The 14,889-nt window shown below is 41.4% G+C and overlaps 1 protein-coding gene across 3 annotated transcripts in view; it reads left to right on the forward strand.

Moving 5' to 3' along the window:
• The first annotated feature begins 529 nt into the window (after window positions 1-529).
• The window catches only part of LOC139397992 (myosin IIIB), a 119,119-nt gene continuing 104,759 nt past the window's right edge, over window positions 530-14,889 (forward strand). Inside the window, exons 1-9 of one of the 3 annotated variants that reach the window (XM_071144271.1) lie at window positions 603-624; window positions 891-933; window positions 8,023-8,206; window positions 8,400-8,420; window positions 10,187-10,321; window positions 10,928-11,032; window positions 11,295-11,394; window positions 12,143-12,219; window positions 12,915-13,060. In XM_071144271.1, coding sequence (XP_071000372.1) covers window positions 618-624; window positions 891-933; window positions 8,023-8,206; window positions 8,400-8,420; window positions 10,187-10,321; window positions 10,928-11,032; window positions 11,295-11,394; window positions 12,143-12,219; window positions 12,915-13,060 — 818 coding nt within the window. In that variant the 5' untranslated portion in view covers window positions 603-617. Of the gene's footprint in view, window positions 625-890; window positions 934-8,022; window positions 8,207-8,399; window positions 8,421-10,186; window positions 10,322-10,927; window positions 11,033-11,294; window positions 11,395-12,142; window positions 12,220-12,914; window positions 13,061-14,889 lie in introns of all 3 variants that reach the window. The other 2 variants (XM_071144273.1, XM_071144272.1) reach the window with 2 other exon arrangements.

Raw genomic sequence — 14,889 nt, forward strand, 5'->3', positions numbered from 1 at the left:
AGTTTTAAATTAGAGAAAAACAACTAGACAGAGTCCTATTCACAATGCATCATTGCAAGCCAATGAGGGTATTACATGCCAAATAGAAACTATGAATGACAGCAACAGATTATATTGTGCACTGGATGAAAACTGGGTTGAAGTTTCAAAGACAAAAGGCCTCTCAACGTACTGTACAAAGCCTCTATGTCATGGCATCATCTCTAATTAGTGGAATTTGTCAGACATGCAGATGATGCCAGCAGGGAATCCTAAGAGTTGTTAAATAGTTAGCTAAACCAAGGCCTTTTTCTAAAATGGAGCTTTTCTCGCACGCTCTGACCACACGAGCACTAAAACACCCGCCACAGGCATCCCTACATTTGAGGAACTTGTTGGTTCCGTGCTTTGGTAAGATCTTATTTATACCTCTTTTTTTTTTTGTAAAGCATTTTGTATGTGCTATATTACATTAGCCTAAGTAAGACACACAGAATGAAGCAATAGCATGCAGAGCAAGTAGGTTAGGGTATATTATTTCCTCTCAATTGCTTATCAAGTTCCTGTTAATAATTAAACCCTTGACGGGTGATTGTGGTTAGTGAGAAAACCGAGAAAATCAGTTCGGATATGTCGCTATGGACGGTAAGGTACAGAGAAAGTGTATTAATTGGATGATGCTTGTCTACATTATGTTAAAAACGTTTGTCATAGTGTAGTTACAAACGTCGAGATGTCGTTCATTATCTCCGCATTCCTGAGATGGGGATGCCTGTGTTTGAACTGGCCATGTCATGTGTCGCAAATTTATCAAATTGAAAGGAAAATGTGTTGTTAGTTTTTTTTATGCCTGTCAAGATGTAAGTTCTCATTTGTTTAAGAGTCTTTTCTACCATGTAAAACATTTTCAGGGTTCGGGTTCACAAATGGAAATACAGACGCAGCAAAGACAGGGTAAGGCTTTAATAAAAAATATATTCAAAATACATGACTGCAATATTTTGAAAATAAATGTAAATAGTCTGAAAGGAAATCAAGTTGTTATTTTTTTCTTTAAGCAGCAGTACCAAAAACAAACATATGACTACAGTACCTAGCAAAGAATAAATTGGCTGACATGAAGATTACAGAGGCTTTAAAGGCCCATTGCAGTCAAAAACGCGATTTGCTTACGTGTTAAATACACTGAGTGTACAAAACATTAGGAACACCTGCTCTTTACATGACAGACTCACCAGGTGAATCCAGTTGAAAACTATGATCCTTTATAGATGTAACCTGTTAAATCCACTTCAACCAGCATTGATGAAGGGGAGGAGACAGGTTAAAGAAGGATTTTTAAGCCTTGAGACAATTGAGACATGGATTGTGTATGTGTGCCATTCAGAGGGTGAATGGGCAAGACAAAAGATTGAAGTGCCTTTGAACGGGGTATGGTAGTAGGTGCCAGGCGCACCGGTTTGTGTCAAGAACTGCGACGCTGCTGTGTTTTTCATGCTCAACAGTTACCCACGTGTCTCAACAATGGTCCACCACCCAAAGGGCATCCAACCAACTTGACACACAACTGTGGGAAGCATTGGTGTCAACACGGGCCAGCATTCCTGTGGAAAGCGTTTGACACCTTGTAGAGTCCATGCTCCGATGAATTGAGGCTGTTCGGAGGGCAAAAGGTGGTGTAACTCAATAGTAGGAAGGTGTTCCTAATGTTTTGTACACTCAGTGTTTATTTCCACACTATGAAGTTGGAATAATACTGTGAAAATGATAATGCCCTTTTAGTGTAAGAGCTGTTCGAAAGTGCGCCTGAAATTTCAGCCTATTTAGGTGGGATGGAGTTTTGGCCTGCCTGGTGACATCACCAGGTGGTAAATTAGTCAATAGACCAATAAGAAAGAGAGGTACAAACATCTCTGCCAATAACAGCAACTTTTTGGTTTTCCCTTCCCCACTCAGACCACTCCCAGGCGGTCCTAGCACAATTTTGAGAAATTGCTGTTTGCTAAGAAGCTGTTTTTGTTAGGCTTGGCTACTGCCTTTTACAAACTCATGTCGCATTTTAACCTAAATTATAAAATACAGCACACATGGCATACATGTACAGTATTGACGATAGGGTGTGTCGTTTTTACTCAATGCTCAGGATACATGGAAACACTGAGGAAAATCACCTCAAGGCAAAAGAGTTTTTCCACCTACACGGCAGGATATGGTGAGAGACCAGATCAGATACTCAGTTCTTCCCACTTTGGCTTTCACCACTACATATCATACAGTTAGCCTTAGCCTCCTACTGTACAACCATCCTGAAGTCTCGCCAGTTAACATTCTGTTTCGCTACACGAAACGAGAGTGCAGCGTTCAGGATGGTCATGGATCAGGCTATCATACAGTGAGTGTCCTGTAGTATGATATTAGTGTTACAGCAGTACCTAGTGTGCCTATGGCAGCACAGAAGTACTTACCTGTAAATGATGAGGTTTGAATAGTGGGATGCAACACATTTCATCTCCACCACTGTAATCTCTCCATGACTGTGGTCACTGGTCAGACAGGGTTATTGCAAGGACATGACGATTCAAGTTTGACATGTTGATGAAGGTTTACAGTGCTGTGAAGCCCATTCATATCCCCTTAACAGGGATTAAAGTTGGGAAGAACTGAGTATTTTTGCAACAGACCATGTAAAACTTACCAGTCAGCTTGGGATATAGAGTGTGTGTGAGTTAGATTCTCCTCTTACACCTTGCACTCTGGTTCCAGTCCAGTGTGGAAGGTAATCTGTGTTAGTAACTGGTCACATGACCTGTAACTGCCACCATGTCCACATATCACCTGTTTGGTTGTGCCTATGAAGAATCATAGTGATTTTGTGAACCATGCTAAATATACCTATACGGTATATGTACAGTAGCTGATGAAACACATTGTCGAGCTAGTGGGAAATACATTGCATGTTGTGTTGTCACATCTACTGGCTCCAATATTGAGTGTAGAGGTCGACCGATTAATCGGAATGGCCGATTTAATTAGGGCCGATTTCAAGTTTTCATAACAATCGGAAATCGGTATTTTTGGGCGCCGATGTCCGATTATTGTTTTTATTTTTTGTTTTTTTGCAACCGCACAGTTAACTAGTCCAACGCTCTAACCATTGCACTCCACCAGTAGCCTGCCTGTTACGCGAATGTAGTAGAAGCCATGGTAAATTGCTAGCTAGCATTAAACTTGTCGTATAAAAAACAATCAATCATAATCACTAGTTATGACTACTGATCCAGTTTAGCAGGCAATATTAACCAGTTGAAATTGTGTCATTTCTCTTGCAATATTAACCACGCAGAGTCAGGGTATATGCAACAGTTTGGGCTGCCTGGCTCATTGCTAATTATTAATTATTACGTAATTATGACATACATTGAAGGTTGTGCAATGTAACAAGAATATTTAGACTTAGGGATGCCACCCGTTAGATAAAATACCGAACGGTTCCGTATTTCACTGAAATAATAAACGTTTTGTTTTCGAAATGATAGTTTCCGGATTCGATCATATTAATGACCAAAGGCTCGTATTTCTGTGTGTTATTATGTTATAATTAAGTCTTATTTGATAGAGCAGTCTGACTGAGCAGCAGCAGACCCGTAATCATTCATTCAAACAGCACTTTCATGCGTTTTGCCAGCAGCTCTTCGCAAGCACAGTGCTGTTTATGACTTCAAGCCTATCAGCCTAATGGCTGGTATAACCAATGCGAAATGGCTAGCTAGTTAGCTGGGTGTGCGCTGATACTGTTTCAAACGTCACTCGCTTTTAGATTTGGAGTAGTTATTCCCCTTGCGCTGCAAGGGCCGCGGCTTTTGTGGAGCGATGGGTAACAATGCTTCGAGTGTGGCTGTTGTCTATGTGTTCCTGGTTCGAGCCCAGGTAGGGGCAAGGAGGGGGACGGAAGCTATACTGTTACACTGGCAATACTATAGTGCCTATAAGAACATCCAATAGTCAAAGCTATATGAAATACAAATGGTATAGAGAGAAATAGACATATAAATACTATATTAACTACAACCTAAAACCTCTTACCTTTGAATATTGAAGTCTCATGTTAAAAGGAACCACCAACTTTCATATGTTCTCATGTTCTGAGCAAGGAACTCAACTGTTAGCTTTTTTACATGGCACACATTTTTACATGGCACACATTTTTACATGGCACGTATTACTTTCTTCTCTAACACTTTGTTTTTGCATTATTTAAACCAAGTTGAACATGTTTCATTATTTATTTGAGGCTAAATTGATTTTATTGATGTTTTATATTAAGTTAAAATAAGTGTTAATTCAGTATTGTTGTAATTGTCATTATTACAAATAACAAATAAAATAAAAATTGTCCGATTAATCGGCATCGGCTTTTTTGGTCCTGCAATAATCGGTATCGGTATCGGCGTGGAAAAATCATAATCGGTCGACCTCTAATTGAGTGCATTGTAAACTCCTGGCGAATGCTTTTGGCTTTATCCTTCAATGATGCCGAGTGCACATAAATATGTAATACATTTATAATGTTTTATATACATGAATATGTTGGCTGGGGTATCCAACTGCATTTTATGCATGCATTGAGAGCATTGCATTCTTTACGACTTATTTTTTTTCTCCCACATGATGTTGACACAGTGTCGTAGACAATGAGTAACCAGAGCCTTGCCATCAGGCAGTTCTGGTGTCCTGTTCTGCGAGAGCGCTATTTTGTTGTCTCCCAGACATTGGTTTATCTCACATCCGTTTGGGAAAACGGTTGTAGGAACATTTTCTCTCTCATTGCTGTGGTGATAAGATATACAGTATTTTGCTGTTAATACACAATAGTCTCAGGGGTCGGGAATATATCAATCTCTCGATTTTGGGTTTATATGAAAACAGATCACGTTTGTTGTTAATGTATGAATTGTTTGCATGGGTTAGATTCAACAACGTCAGTTCAATTTCAAATCTGATCTATTCACGGTATACTGACAGTTATCTGTATGAAATGGAAGCTGTTGAGGCAGCGGTTATCTTTTGTGTTCAGTCTGTGTGATCGTCTTTTATCTCTGTGTTCCCCCTGGGCTTTGTACTCATAGCAACATGGCTGCTGGTGTTTGTTGCTCATGTGAAATAAGTCTCGTCCTTGCTGCTAACCATTCAACAAATGAGTACAATGCATTGCAACACACTGCAATGTAGCCTATGCAATTTAAGTACCACTAAGACATTACAGAACTGCACATTAAATCTAGTATTTTAGCCATTTAGAATTTTAATGAAGATCAAGAGTTGTCTGAATCCAAAGTCAAGTATTTTATCAAGAGTATGTCAGTGAGGTAGAGTTAATTTACTGATTGGAGACATGTGTGGGTCACATGACCTCGTAACTATCCAGAACTTCCTGGTTACCTGTGTGCAACCTGAGAGGCTTCATATCTACCTCGTTTATGACTGGATACATCTGGCACCTGAATATTTAAAACTAGATCACATTGCTGATTACTACTGGATGAATTATTGATCGCTGCTGATTAGCATGATTTGGTCAGGGACATGTGGGCTAGGGTAGACACAGAGACAGACTTTTAGCAGAACGTGATAGGGAAACAACTGTCACAAACGAGGTATGCATGGGCTATTGAAGCTTTTTTTTTTACCTGAAAATATTTTTGAGAGTTCAGTTTGAGATTCAGAGTGGTATACCGTACTGTACGTATGTTATGTAATGTTTGAGGTGAAAGGAGATGTGAGATTTCTGATTAAGGATGGATGATGTTCTATTGACATGTTCTCTTTTGTGTTTATCTCAGCGTTCTTGTTATGCTACCAGTGCTTATTGTCAGTGTGATGTTTGACATTCAAAAGGAGACGTTAGAGACGTGTAAAGGGTTATGTGTAGCGTTGTATTTCATTTCATTCATAGTGTGTGTCTTTAGTGATCTGAAGTTTATATGTAAAATCTGATCTAAGTTCATGCTGTTTTCCTTTTAACAAATGATTTTCAAAAATATATATTTCAGCCACCAATTGAGTATTTTCATGAGAACAACACCAGCTGGACTGGCAATAGGTTACTAATGCAGATCCGAGACTTGAGCTTAGTTTTGAAGCACCAGGAGAAAGTTGATATACTAGACTGGGTGTCTGATGCTTCCAGCCACTTTGGTCACACAGCTGCTCTCTAGCAATATGAGCCTACTGTTGTTACAAAAGCCTGGCATAGATGGCTAGGCAACAAGGGAACCACAATGTATTCAATGCACTGAGACTCAAAGATGCTTGGAAACAAAAATGTTTCCATTCGTTTTGAGTAATCAATGGCTCAAAAATAGCTTTTTTGACCCTGTTGATGCACAAGGCATGTGTGATTTACTGTATTTGAACGCGACTGAGCAGGTAGATTAGTTTCTGGATGATCGGTGATGATAGCGTTGTTTTTTTTTACTGAAGTCGGACAGTTGGGGAAATGATTAGGCGGTCTCGCCTAATGTTACACTTTCAAAGAAGCCTATTGTCTCCCGCTTGTCCATGCCATGTTTGGTTTCTTTGAGGATGGACAAATTGAAGGACTTCAGCCACCACTTTGCTCTGCATGTTTATACATCTCCTCAAATGACTGTTATATCCATCTAGTGTCAAGCCATCACTCACCCTGCTCCTATGCCAATTCATAAATCTATCCACGCTGGTGCAGTGACAGAGAGGCCTGGTGGTCCAAATATCGTTATTTTTTTTTCACGTGAACCGCTACTCAAAATAAATGCTCCCTGTCTCCCTCAGGGTCAGTCAACCTCTGTGATACATTGCACTTTATGTGACAAACTGAAGGGATGGGAGAACTGAACTCCCCTCACTGAGAGTATCAATCATTCAGGGAATACGGAATACATACATATGTAAATGCGTTTTCCTGATCGGTCACATCGTACAACTGCTCACTCAGGTGTGTGTTTTGACACCTCTTGCTTTGCACCATTAACCCATTATATCTGTCATGTTGGTTATGCCCCCACTGTATACACCCCAGAGTGATTTATTACAGGCCTAGCCCCTTGGATTTGATAATAGGGATTTATCCTTCATTTATGACGCTATGGGGTGGTTTCCTAGACACAGATTAAGATTAAGAATCTCCATTGAAAATGCTTTTTAGTCCAGGATTAGGCTTAGTCTGTGTCCGGGGAAACTGCCCCTCATTATGCAGTTACTTAGTATGATTTGAGCTTGACCTGTCATCGGATAAAGACACCAAAGTCAGATTGAAAATGATACAACAAAGAAAAAAAAATAGAAATTGTTTTAGAAAACTCTTTCAGTTTGATTATGTGTGGAGCCTTTGGGGGCGGGGTTGGTTCTGTGGTAGACACAAGCACCAGTCAAGTTAATCTCAGGCCAATCCAATTGATTCTGAAGAGATTGTAGTGTTCTTAGTGGCGTGTTCTTCGGCATAGATTGGGTCCCTGTTGTGCGCGTCCCGGTGCAATGCTGCTTGTTACATGTCCTCCCGGGGATAAGCGAGCGTCATCTGTGTGGGTCTTGTTTTACTATGAAACACCTTAGTCGTTTGTGTGCACTGCCCAAGGCTTAATGAGTCAGCAGAAAATAACAGTCCCGATGTAAGTACCGTCGTATGGTTTGTATTTTGCTTTCTCTTCATCAGTTTTAAATCTGTTAAGCGCCTCCCATGGCCAAATAGATGTGTCATTGAGCACAGTCAGTGGTGAAGTAATCTACTGTATGACATAGCAAGCTGTTAGGATCTATGCTGTTGATATATCGCTAGTGAGAAAGTGTGTTTTGGTGGAGCGTTACATGCACATCAGAGTGGTTAAAGCCATATGCGTGATGTTTTGAAGCTAAGCTTAAAGCTATGGTGACACATTGCCTGCCATCTTTCCTTGATTAGCAAAGCTTCCCCTAGAGAGGAGGAAAGTGTTGTCAGGGATGCATATTTAGTTCCAATGTGTGTACATGAATGAAGCATTTCTCTTGGATCTCTATTATTCAATGTAGGAGATCGTTGTATGGACTATACCCTTACAAGGCCAGTATGATCGGTCTGGAGAGCCTGGCGGATCCATCGGGTGACTGGGACATTGCGGAGACCATCGGTAAAGGAACCTATGGTAAAGTCTACAGAGTGAACAACAGGAAGGATGGGAGTCAGGCAGCAGTCAAAGTCCTGGACCCAATCAATGTAAGTAATTGCAAAAGACATACAATCAATGCATGTGCCACCTTGTGCATGGAGCATAATTGCTATGGATCTAACAAGTTTAGGTGCTCTCCCGCCTAGAATTGTCAACCCTGACCTGTGACAACACTAAACCAAACAAATGAATAAAGGAAATCATCTCTGTTTTTCTTTACTATTGTTTGGCTTGTCTCAGTATACCAGGCATACAAACAGAGTAAGTTTCTTTGCTTATTTCCCTGTACCTGCCTACCCCTCCTCCTGTACCTGTCCCTGTGTTTACTGTTCCCTAGTAGATTCCCCAACTATAGTGGCGTGTCAAGGGGGTGGCCCAGGCTGGCCACACCCCTCCACTGAAATTTGATTGGCCACCCCGGTGGCCCCCCAGAAATTCTGAGATCTCATAGGCCGTCTGTGAATACATTGACTGACAGCAAGACTCCTCAATCTCACCAGAGAAAGCATCCGAGCGAGCGAAACAGCCCTATGTCTTAGTATGTGTAGCCCATGTATCTGATGCTGTCTGGACATGCCATACTCTTTTTGGCCAGACAAAATAAGATACATGGCCTACATATACTAAGACAGAGAGGCGATGTTTGCCTCACTCCGATGCTTTCTCTGGTGAAATAGATTCAGCCTCTTGTGAATTATGCCCCTTCCGAATTATGCCGCTTGTGAATTAGCCTCTTGCGAAAATTATGAAACACGGATAGACACGAAGGAGAAATTTCTACCTTTCTTTCTCTTTTTATTGTAAAACATTTTGGGGATGCCGCCACTCTTTTGGCTGAATGTCATTAAACTTATGGTGTTTGTAATAGAGTTTACCTTTCCATTCAAATGGTGGGTGCACAGTGCCCTGTTCAGATGCTGGACCTATTTTGGAGTGGACAAAAGTACGCAAGTAACCTACTTTGAAGTGATTTTGTTTGACAGTCAGATGAAAACTTCATGGCTCTTTGTGTTCATGACAAACGAAAAGGTAATACATTTGTACAGTGAAATTCCATGTCTTTACTATAAAGCACATTAAACATTTTCATAGGAGGTCCTGTAGAAAGAATTGAGACCCCCCCCCCCCCCAAATGACCCTGTATAATTCGCACACACCTTCCATGCAGACACTGTATCAATACTTTTGGAATTGATTTATGATTCATTTTAACAGGGAAATGCACCAAACCTAAGCTGAAGCATTACAGCTGTTGAACCATCATAATTATATTGTAAAAACCAATTTGATCGATTAAGGTTCAAAATGTTATGGCCCCCTGTAAACTGAGTCTGTGGCCCACCTTGGCCACCCCCATTCAGAATGTTCTAGACACGCCACTTCCCACCTGTTTCCTTTTTCACTCCATTTCTACACCCGCTTTCCACGGTCGTCCTAACCAGTCGCTGTGTCCACCTTCCCCATTATGCATGTGCCGCTCGCTACCTTAGTGATGTGCAGTTAGTTGCCAGACCTGTCTGTGGTGCAGATGCCTGGGGCCATGGGCCCTGCAGTTGCGCCATGTTGTGTGTTTGTGAGATTCAGGGCTGAGTGCTTGTTTATGATTGTGTCGGTGCTCCAATCCCTCTTGCGACTCTCTTTGCTAACCCCCTGCTGCAGCTCCCTGCCTGGCCGGTTATGAAGATGCAGCTGCTTCCATGCTCATTCCTCTCCTTGATTAGACCGCTGACAGTATATTTCACACATCCAGGAGGAGGAATTCTGTCTCTGTGACGCTTTCTCTTCCACTGAGATTTAAACTGATTTAGAAGAAGCTCAGCTGGTACTTCTGACCAAGAACTAGTTTCCCCTGTGTTTAATGGTTCCGGGCTCTGATTGAAGGTGTTTTAGCTTCCTTATAATCTCATTTCAACATCCTTTTTTTTTATGTCAGAAGTGTCAATACAGTTTGTTGTGTGACTTATGACAAATATCCTCCTTCAAAATGGTGTGTTGTCGCTGATGTAAATGTGTCCTCTTTGACAAAGGATGTTGATGAGGAGATTGAGGCCGAGTACAACATCCTGAGGACCTTGTCCAACCACCCCAACGTGGTCAAGTTCTACGGCATGTTCTACAAGTCAGATGACCTCTCAGGCGGACAGCTCTGGTTGGTTCTAGAGGTGAGATCCCCTGGGTTATTCTGTCTCGCTTATGAAGTAAGACTTTGCCCAGCTTTATACAGTCCTGTCAAATACTGTATATCTATAACATCTCTGCATCTTCAGCACTACACATATGGAGTTAATCATTAAAGTGCTCATACTGTATGACTTTTCACAGGAGGAAATATAACCCAGTGGTGTTTGCATGTCAAACATTACAGTCTGCTTGTGCTCAATATAAGTAGCTGCACTTTATCTCTCTCCTGTGTTACATCTCCTCCACTATGATCACGTAGTCTTACAGCTGTTGTCTGTTTGAGAAGTAGAAGGATCACAAACAGTAGGTTTGCTTTATATCACGGCAGTGAAATCCATCGCAGAGCTGAGAGGAGGTCACCCTCCTACACTGGGAAAAATCGCATGTTTTAAAAGCTCTGGAAGAAAGAGCCGTGACACCAGTCTAGTTGTGTATGTGTGGGAGGGATGGCTCTTGTGTAATGAATCATAATCTAGAGTAGTGAGTAATGGAGGAGCCACTGTTCTCTCTGTCTCTCTCACTCACTCTGTCTCTCTCACTCACTCTCTGTCTCTCTCTCTCTCTCTCTCTCTCTCTCTCTCACACAGCTGTGCAACGGGGGCTCAGTCACCGATCTCATCAAAGGCCTGCTCATGCGGGGCCAGCGACTGCTGGAGCCCGTTATCGCATACATCTTATACGGCGCCCTCTTGGTGAGATGGCCAACTGCAAAACGCCTAATGACGGAAGGGGGTGGCATCCACACACAGTGGGCAGGGGATTGACTCAGGTGGTGGCGGGGTGTGGGAGTAATAGATTTCCATCCCTTTAAACACCAGGGGGAGCTCTTTGATATGCATGGCAGTAGACAGCTTTATTTGAAACACATTCAAATTGTACTAATCACAAACCGTTGATAATGGGGTTACTGATGCTTATTAAGCCCCCCTTTGCTTTCCTCCTCACGCCTGCCAGGGTCTCCAGCATTTACACAACAACCGGATTATCCATCGTGACGTCAAAGGAAACAACATCCTTCTGACCACCGAGGGAGGGGTCAAACTTGTTGACTTTGGTAATGGCTTTTGTTATCCTGTTGTGGGTGCACTTTGGCTAATTGATGGCTTGTAGAAAGAGATACATGCATATTAAAGGGAGGCTCTGGGAAGTTGTTTGTTGGCTCTGTTTCTTCTGTCTGGGTCTTTGTTTAACAGATGACTTATCATTAATAGTTGGAAGTTAATCCATGTTTTTTTTGTCCACAAAAAAGCCTGTGATATTATTGGTAAAGAGTATAAGATGAATACGAGCATGTGGAGATCAATGCTTCGATGCAGTCCACATCTTGCTTCCCCCCCTACCCTATGTAACATCTTGGTATTTCATGGACCATAGCTTAACCTAAGGCTATTATTGCTAATTTAAATTGCATTATTTGATCCTTTGCATATAAAAAAGAAAGCTGTTCTAGCAAATGACTCTGAGTTGCCCCGGGCATGTTTATGTCCTTGTGTGTTGGGAATGAAGTGGACTCCTGCTGATAAAAATCTGTCCCACTTAATTTGAAATTATTATTGCCAATTTATGTTGGTATGGCAGGTTGCCCCACCAAATGATATGCCATATTGCTATTGATTGATTCACACACACTTTCCCTCTGTAATTCACAATCATGTAATATGCACATTACAGCATATTAAACAACTGTGAATATGTAATTATTACAGGCTGTAATGTGGTATAACACAAACAATCTTATTTTGCACCAAACACCGATGCTCTGAGAATGAGGTGATTTATTAATTAGCTTGTATTCTATCCAGGTGTCTCTGCTCAGCTGACGAGTGCACGTTTGAGGAGAAACACATCCGTTGGCACTCCCTTTTGGATGGCACCTGAGGTTAGCCTTTTTTTTTACATGCCCAACTAAACCACTTTGCTTGCAATTACATGAGAACACTAAGCACCAAAATATCCTACATGATGACACCATTGAGTTGCATTAGATGTGCTATGTGGACTGTAGAGCGAGATAGACGAGTGACTATGTACTCTGCTGAGGCTGTTTAATATGTAACACCCCCTTGTCATTGTGCATTCCCCTCCACGCGCCCTGCTCTTGAGGTCGCCCCAAGGTTAATAGCTGGGAGTCTGCTGCCCCAGCTTACTGTTTGGCAGAAATGAGGCATGATGATTGGGCTGGTAGGAGGGGTCCTCAGGGGCAATTAGAATAAAGGAGGCTGTTCATTTTGGACTCAGTAATGATTTTTGACGGTGAGAGAAGGGAGGCGCGATACTAGTTGCAACGCACATTATCTGATGAATGAATTTAACTGTACCCTTTTTAAATCAACATTACAATGTGTTTTTCAAACACAGGCAATTATAAAATGACTTTATCGTCTCCTGCACTGTTGCCCAAAACTCATCGGATTTCAGCTCCACAAAAATGAAAGTGGCCGTAATGAAGTCCGTACCTCGCTGTTGTAAAGACATTATCGTCATATCATCATGGACAGTAAGAAACATGGCAGCAACTTGCATGAGAAGTGTCCACCTGCTTGTGTCATGCTTGTCCTGCCTGTGTCGTCCCAGGTCATCGCCTGTGAGCAGCAGTATGACTCCACGTATGACGCCCGCTGTGACGTGTGGTCACTGGGCATCACAGCCATAGAGCTGGCTGATGGAGACCCCCCGTTGTCTGAGATGCACCCCGTCAAAGCCCTCTTCAAGATCCCACGGTAAGGCACTAGAGGGCTCCCTCTGCACATGGCTGGCTGGGGCAGACCAGACACGCAGCAGCAGTTGCGCTCTCGTAAGAAGCTTTTGATTTTGGATGGAGGACAATGGTAAACTGAATTTAAGAGGGGATCGTCACAGAGCCCTTTCTCTGAAAAATTATGAAATGCCAAATGTGTCAAGAAATTGAAAAGATTCTTAATGTAATTTTGTGTGGTCATGAAATGCAGGATAGACCTGGTATAAATGAATTAAATCAGGGAAATAATTAGCCTTCTACAATCCGTGTTTCCAAGCTACAAGGCTAGATTGTAAACTCAATTGAAAATTGCAGAATGATAAACTGATCAGAACTGATCAAGAGTTAATGGAACAACATTTGGCCTTACCCTTAAATATGTTATTTAATCTAAAAACTCTCCTCTGATGTGTTCACAATTTCTGATGAATGATTATTTAAAAGCTCTGATGGTACAAGTGGCTGACCTTTTACTATTGGCACAATCATGCAATTATCTCTCAGTTTGGTGAGGATGTGCCCTTCTGATTGCAATTTGCATTAGTGATTAGCTCCATTCACATTGAGATGAGGCTGTCACCAGCCACCCATCACGGTGTTATCTCCACCCCACCAAACCTGATGAGAAACAAGCATGCATCGTGTTGCTGTAGTAGTTATGGGAACCACAGCAGTGGTTTATCACACCAAACTCGAAGTGAAAGGTAAAACAGGTCACAGCAATTACAGGCTCAGAGGAAGCTGTCCTGGTCAAACGAACGCTCCCGAATCACAGAGCCTGGAATAACACTGTACTGGGTCTGTGGGGAAGCATGCATTCAGTCATCTGATTTGATAGGATGGAACCTTTTCAGTGGGATGTACACCTAAATTCTGTATTGTGCTGAGTTGGTGATTGGCCTGTTTTGGTAGAAGGATGAAAACAGCAGACAGCATCTAAAGTAGATGCAGCTATTGATACAGTACCAGAGCAGGTTTTGCATTCTGTGTGAATGACTTGAATTGCCCTTAGATGACATTCCCTAGAGGTCGTGATAAACAATGGAAGGGCATGTACAGTTCTCTTCTGTTATCATTCATCCATTTTTCTTTTATCACCTTTTAATGAAATAATTTGACTTTATGAGAGATTTGGAATATGAATATAGTTAGACACGTGCAGCAATCTACCATTGTTAAGACTGGGGATTCTTTTTCAAAATCAAAATAGATATTTGGCCCTGGCCCATAAATCTTTTGAATTAGGACCTTTGGCTGGGCGGCGCCAGGATAAATCACAGTGCGGGCACACTGAACCGTGAAATGATTCTGTTAACATGTCATCTGTCTCAAATATATTTTCCCATCAATGCAACAAGGCAGTCAAACTAATAAGGGAAGGTTGTCTGACAGTGTCTGTCTGTTGTATGTGCGTTCTATTTGAAACAGAGGACATGTGTTACAAAAAGGTGTACCTGTGTGTTACACTTTTATTCTGCACTTTGAGCACAGAAATGATAGTGATACGCAATATATTGCTTTAATGATTGTATTGAGGTAGATTTAATGATTGTATTGAGGTAGATTTAATGATTGTATTGAGGTAGATTTAATGATTGTAATGAGGCAAAGTTAATGATTGTAATGAGGTAGACTTAATTATTGTAATGAGGTAGATTTAATGATTGTGATGCGGTAGATTTAATTATTGTAAAATTAGGTTGATTTAATGATTGTAATGAGGTATATTTCATTATTGTAAAATTAGGTGGATTTAATTATTGTAATGAGGTTGATTTTAATGATTGTAATGAGGTCGATTTAATGATTGTA

The sequence above is a fragment of the Oncorhynchus clarkii genome, chromosome 3 (assembly GCF_045791955.1).
Source record: "Oncorhynchus clarkii lewisi isolate Uvic-CL-2024 chromosome 3, UVic_Ocla_1.0, whole genome shotgun sequence".
Lineage (NCBI taxonomy): Eukaryota > Metazoa > Chordata > Actinopteri > Salmoniformes > Salmonidae > Oncorhynchus > Oncorhynchus clarkii.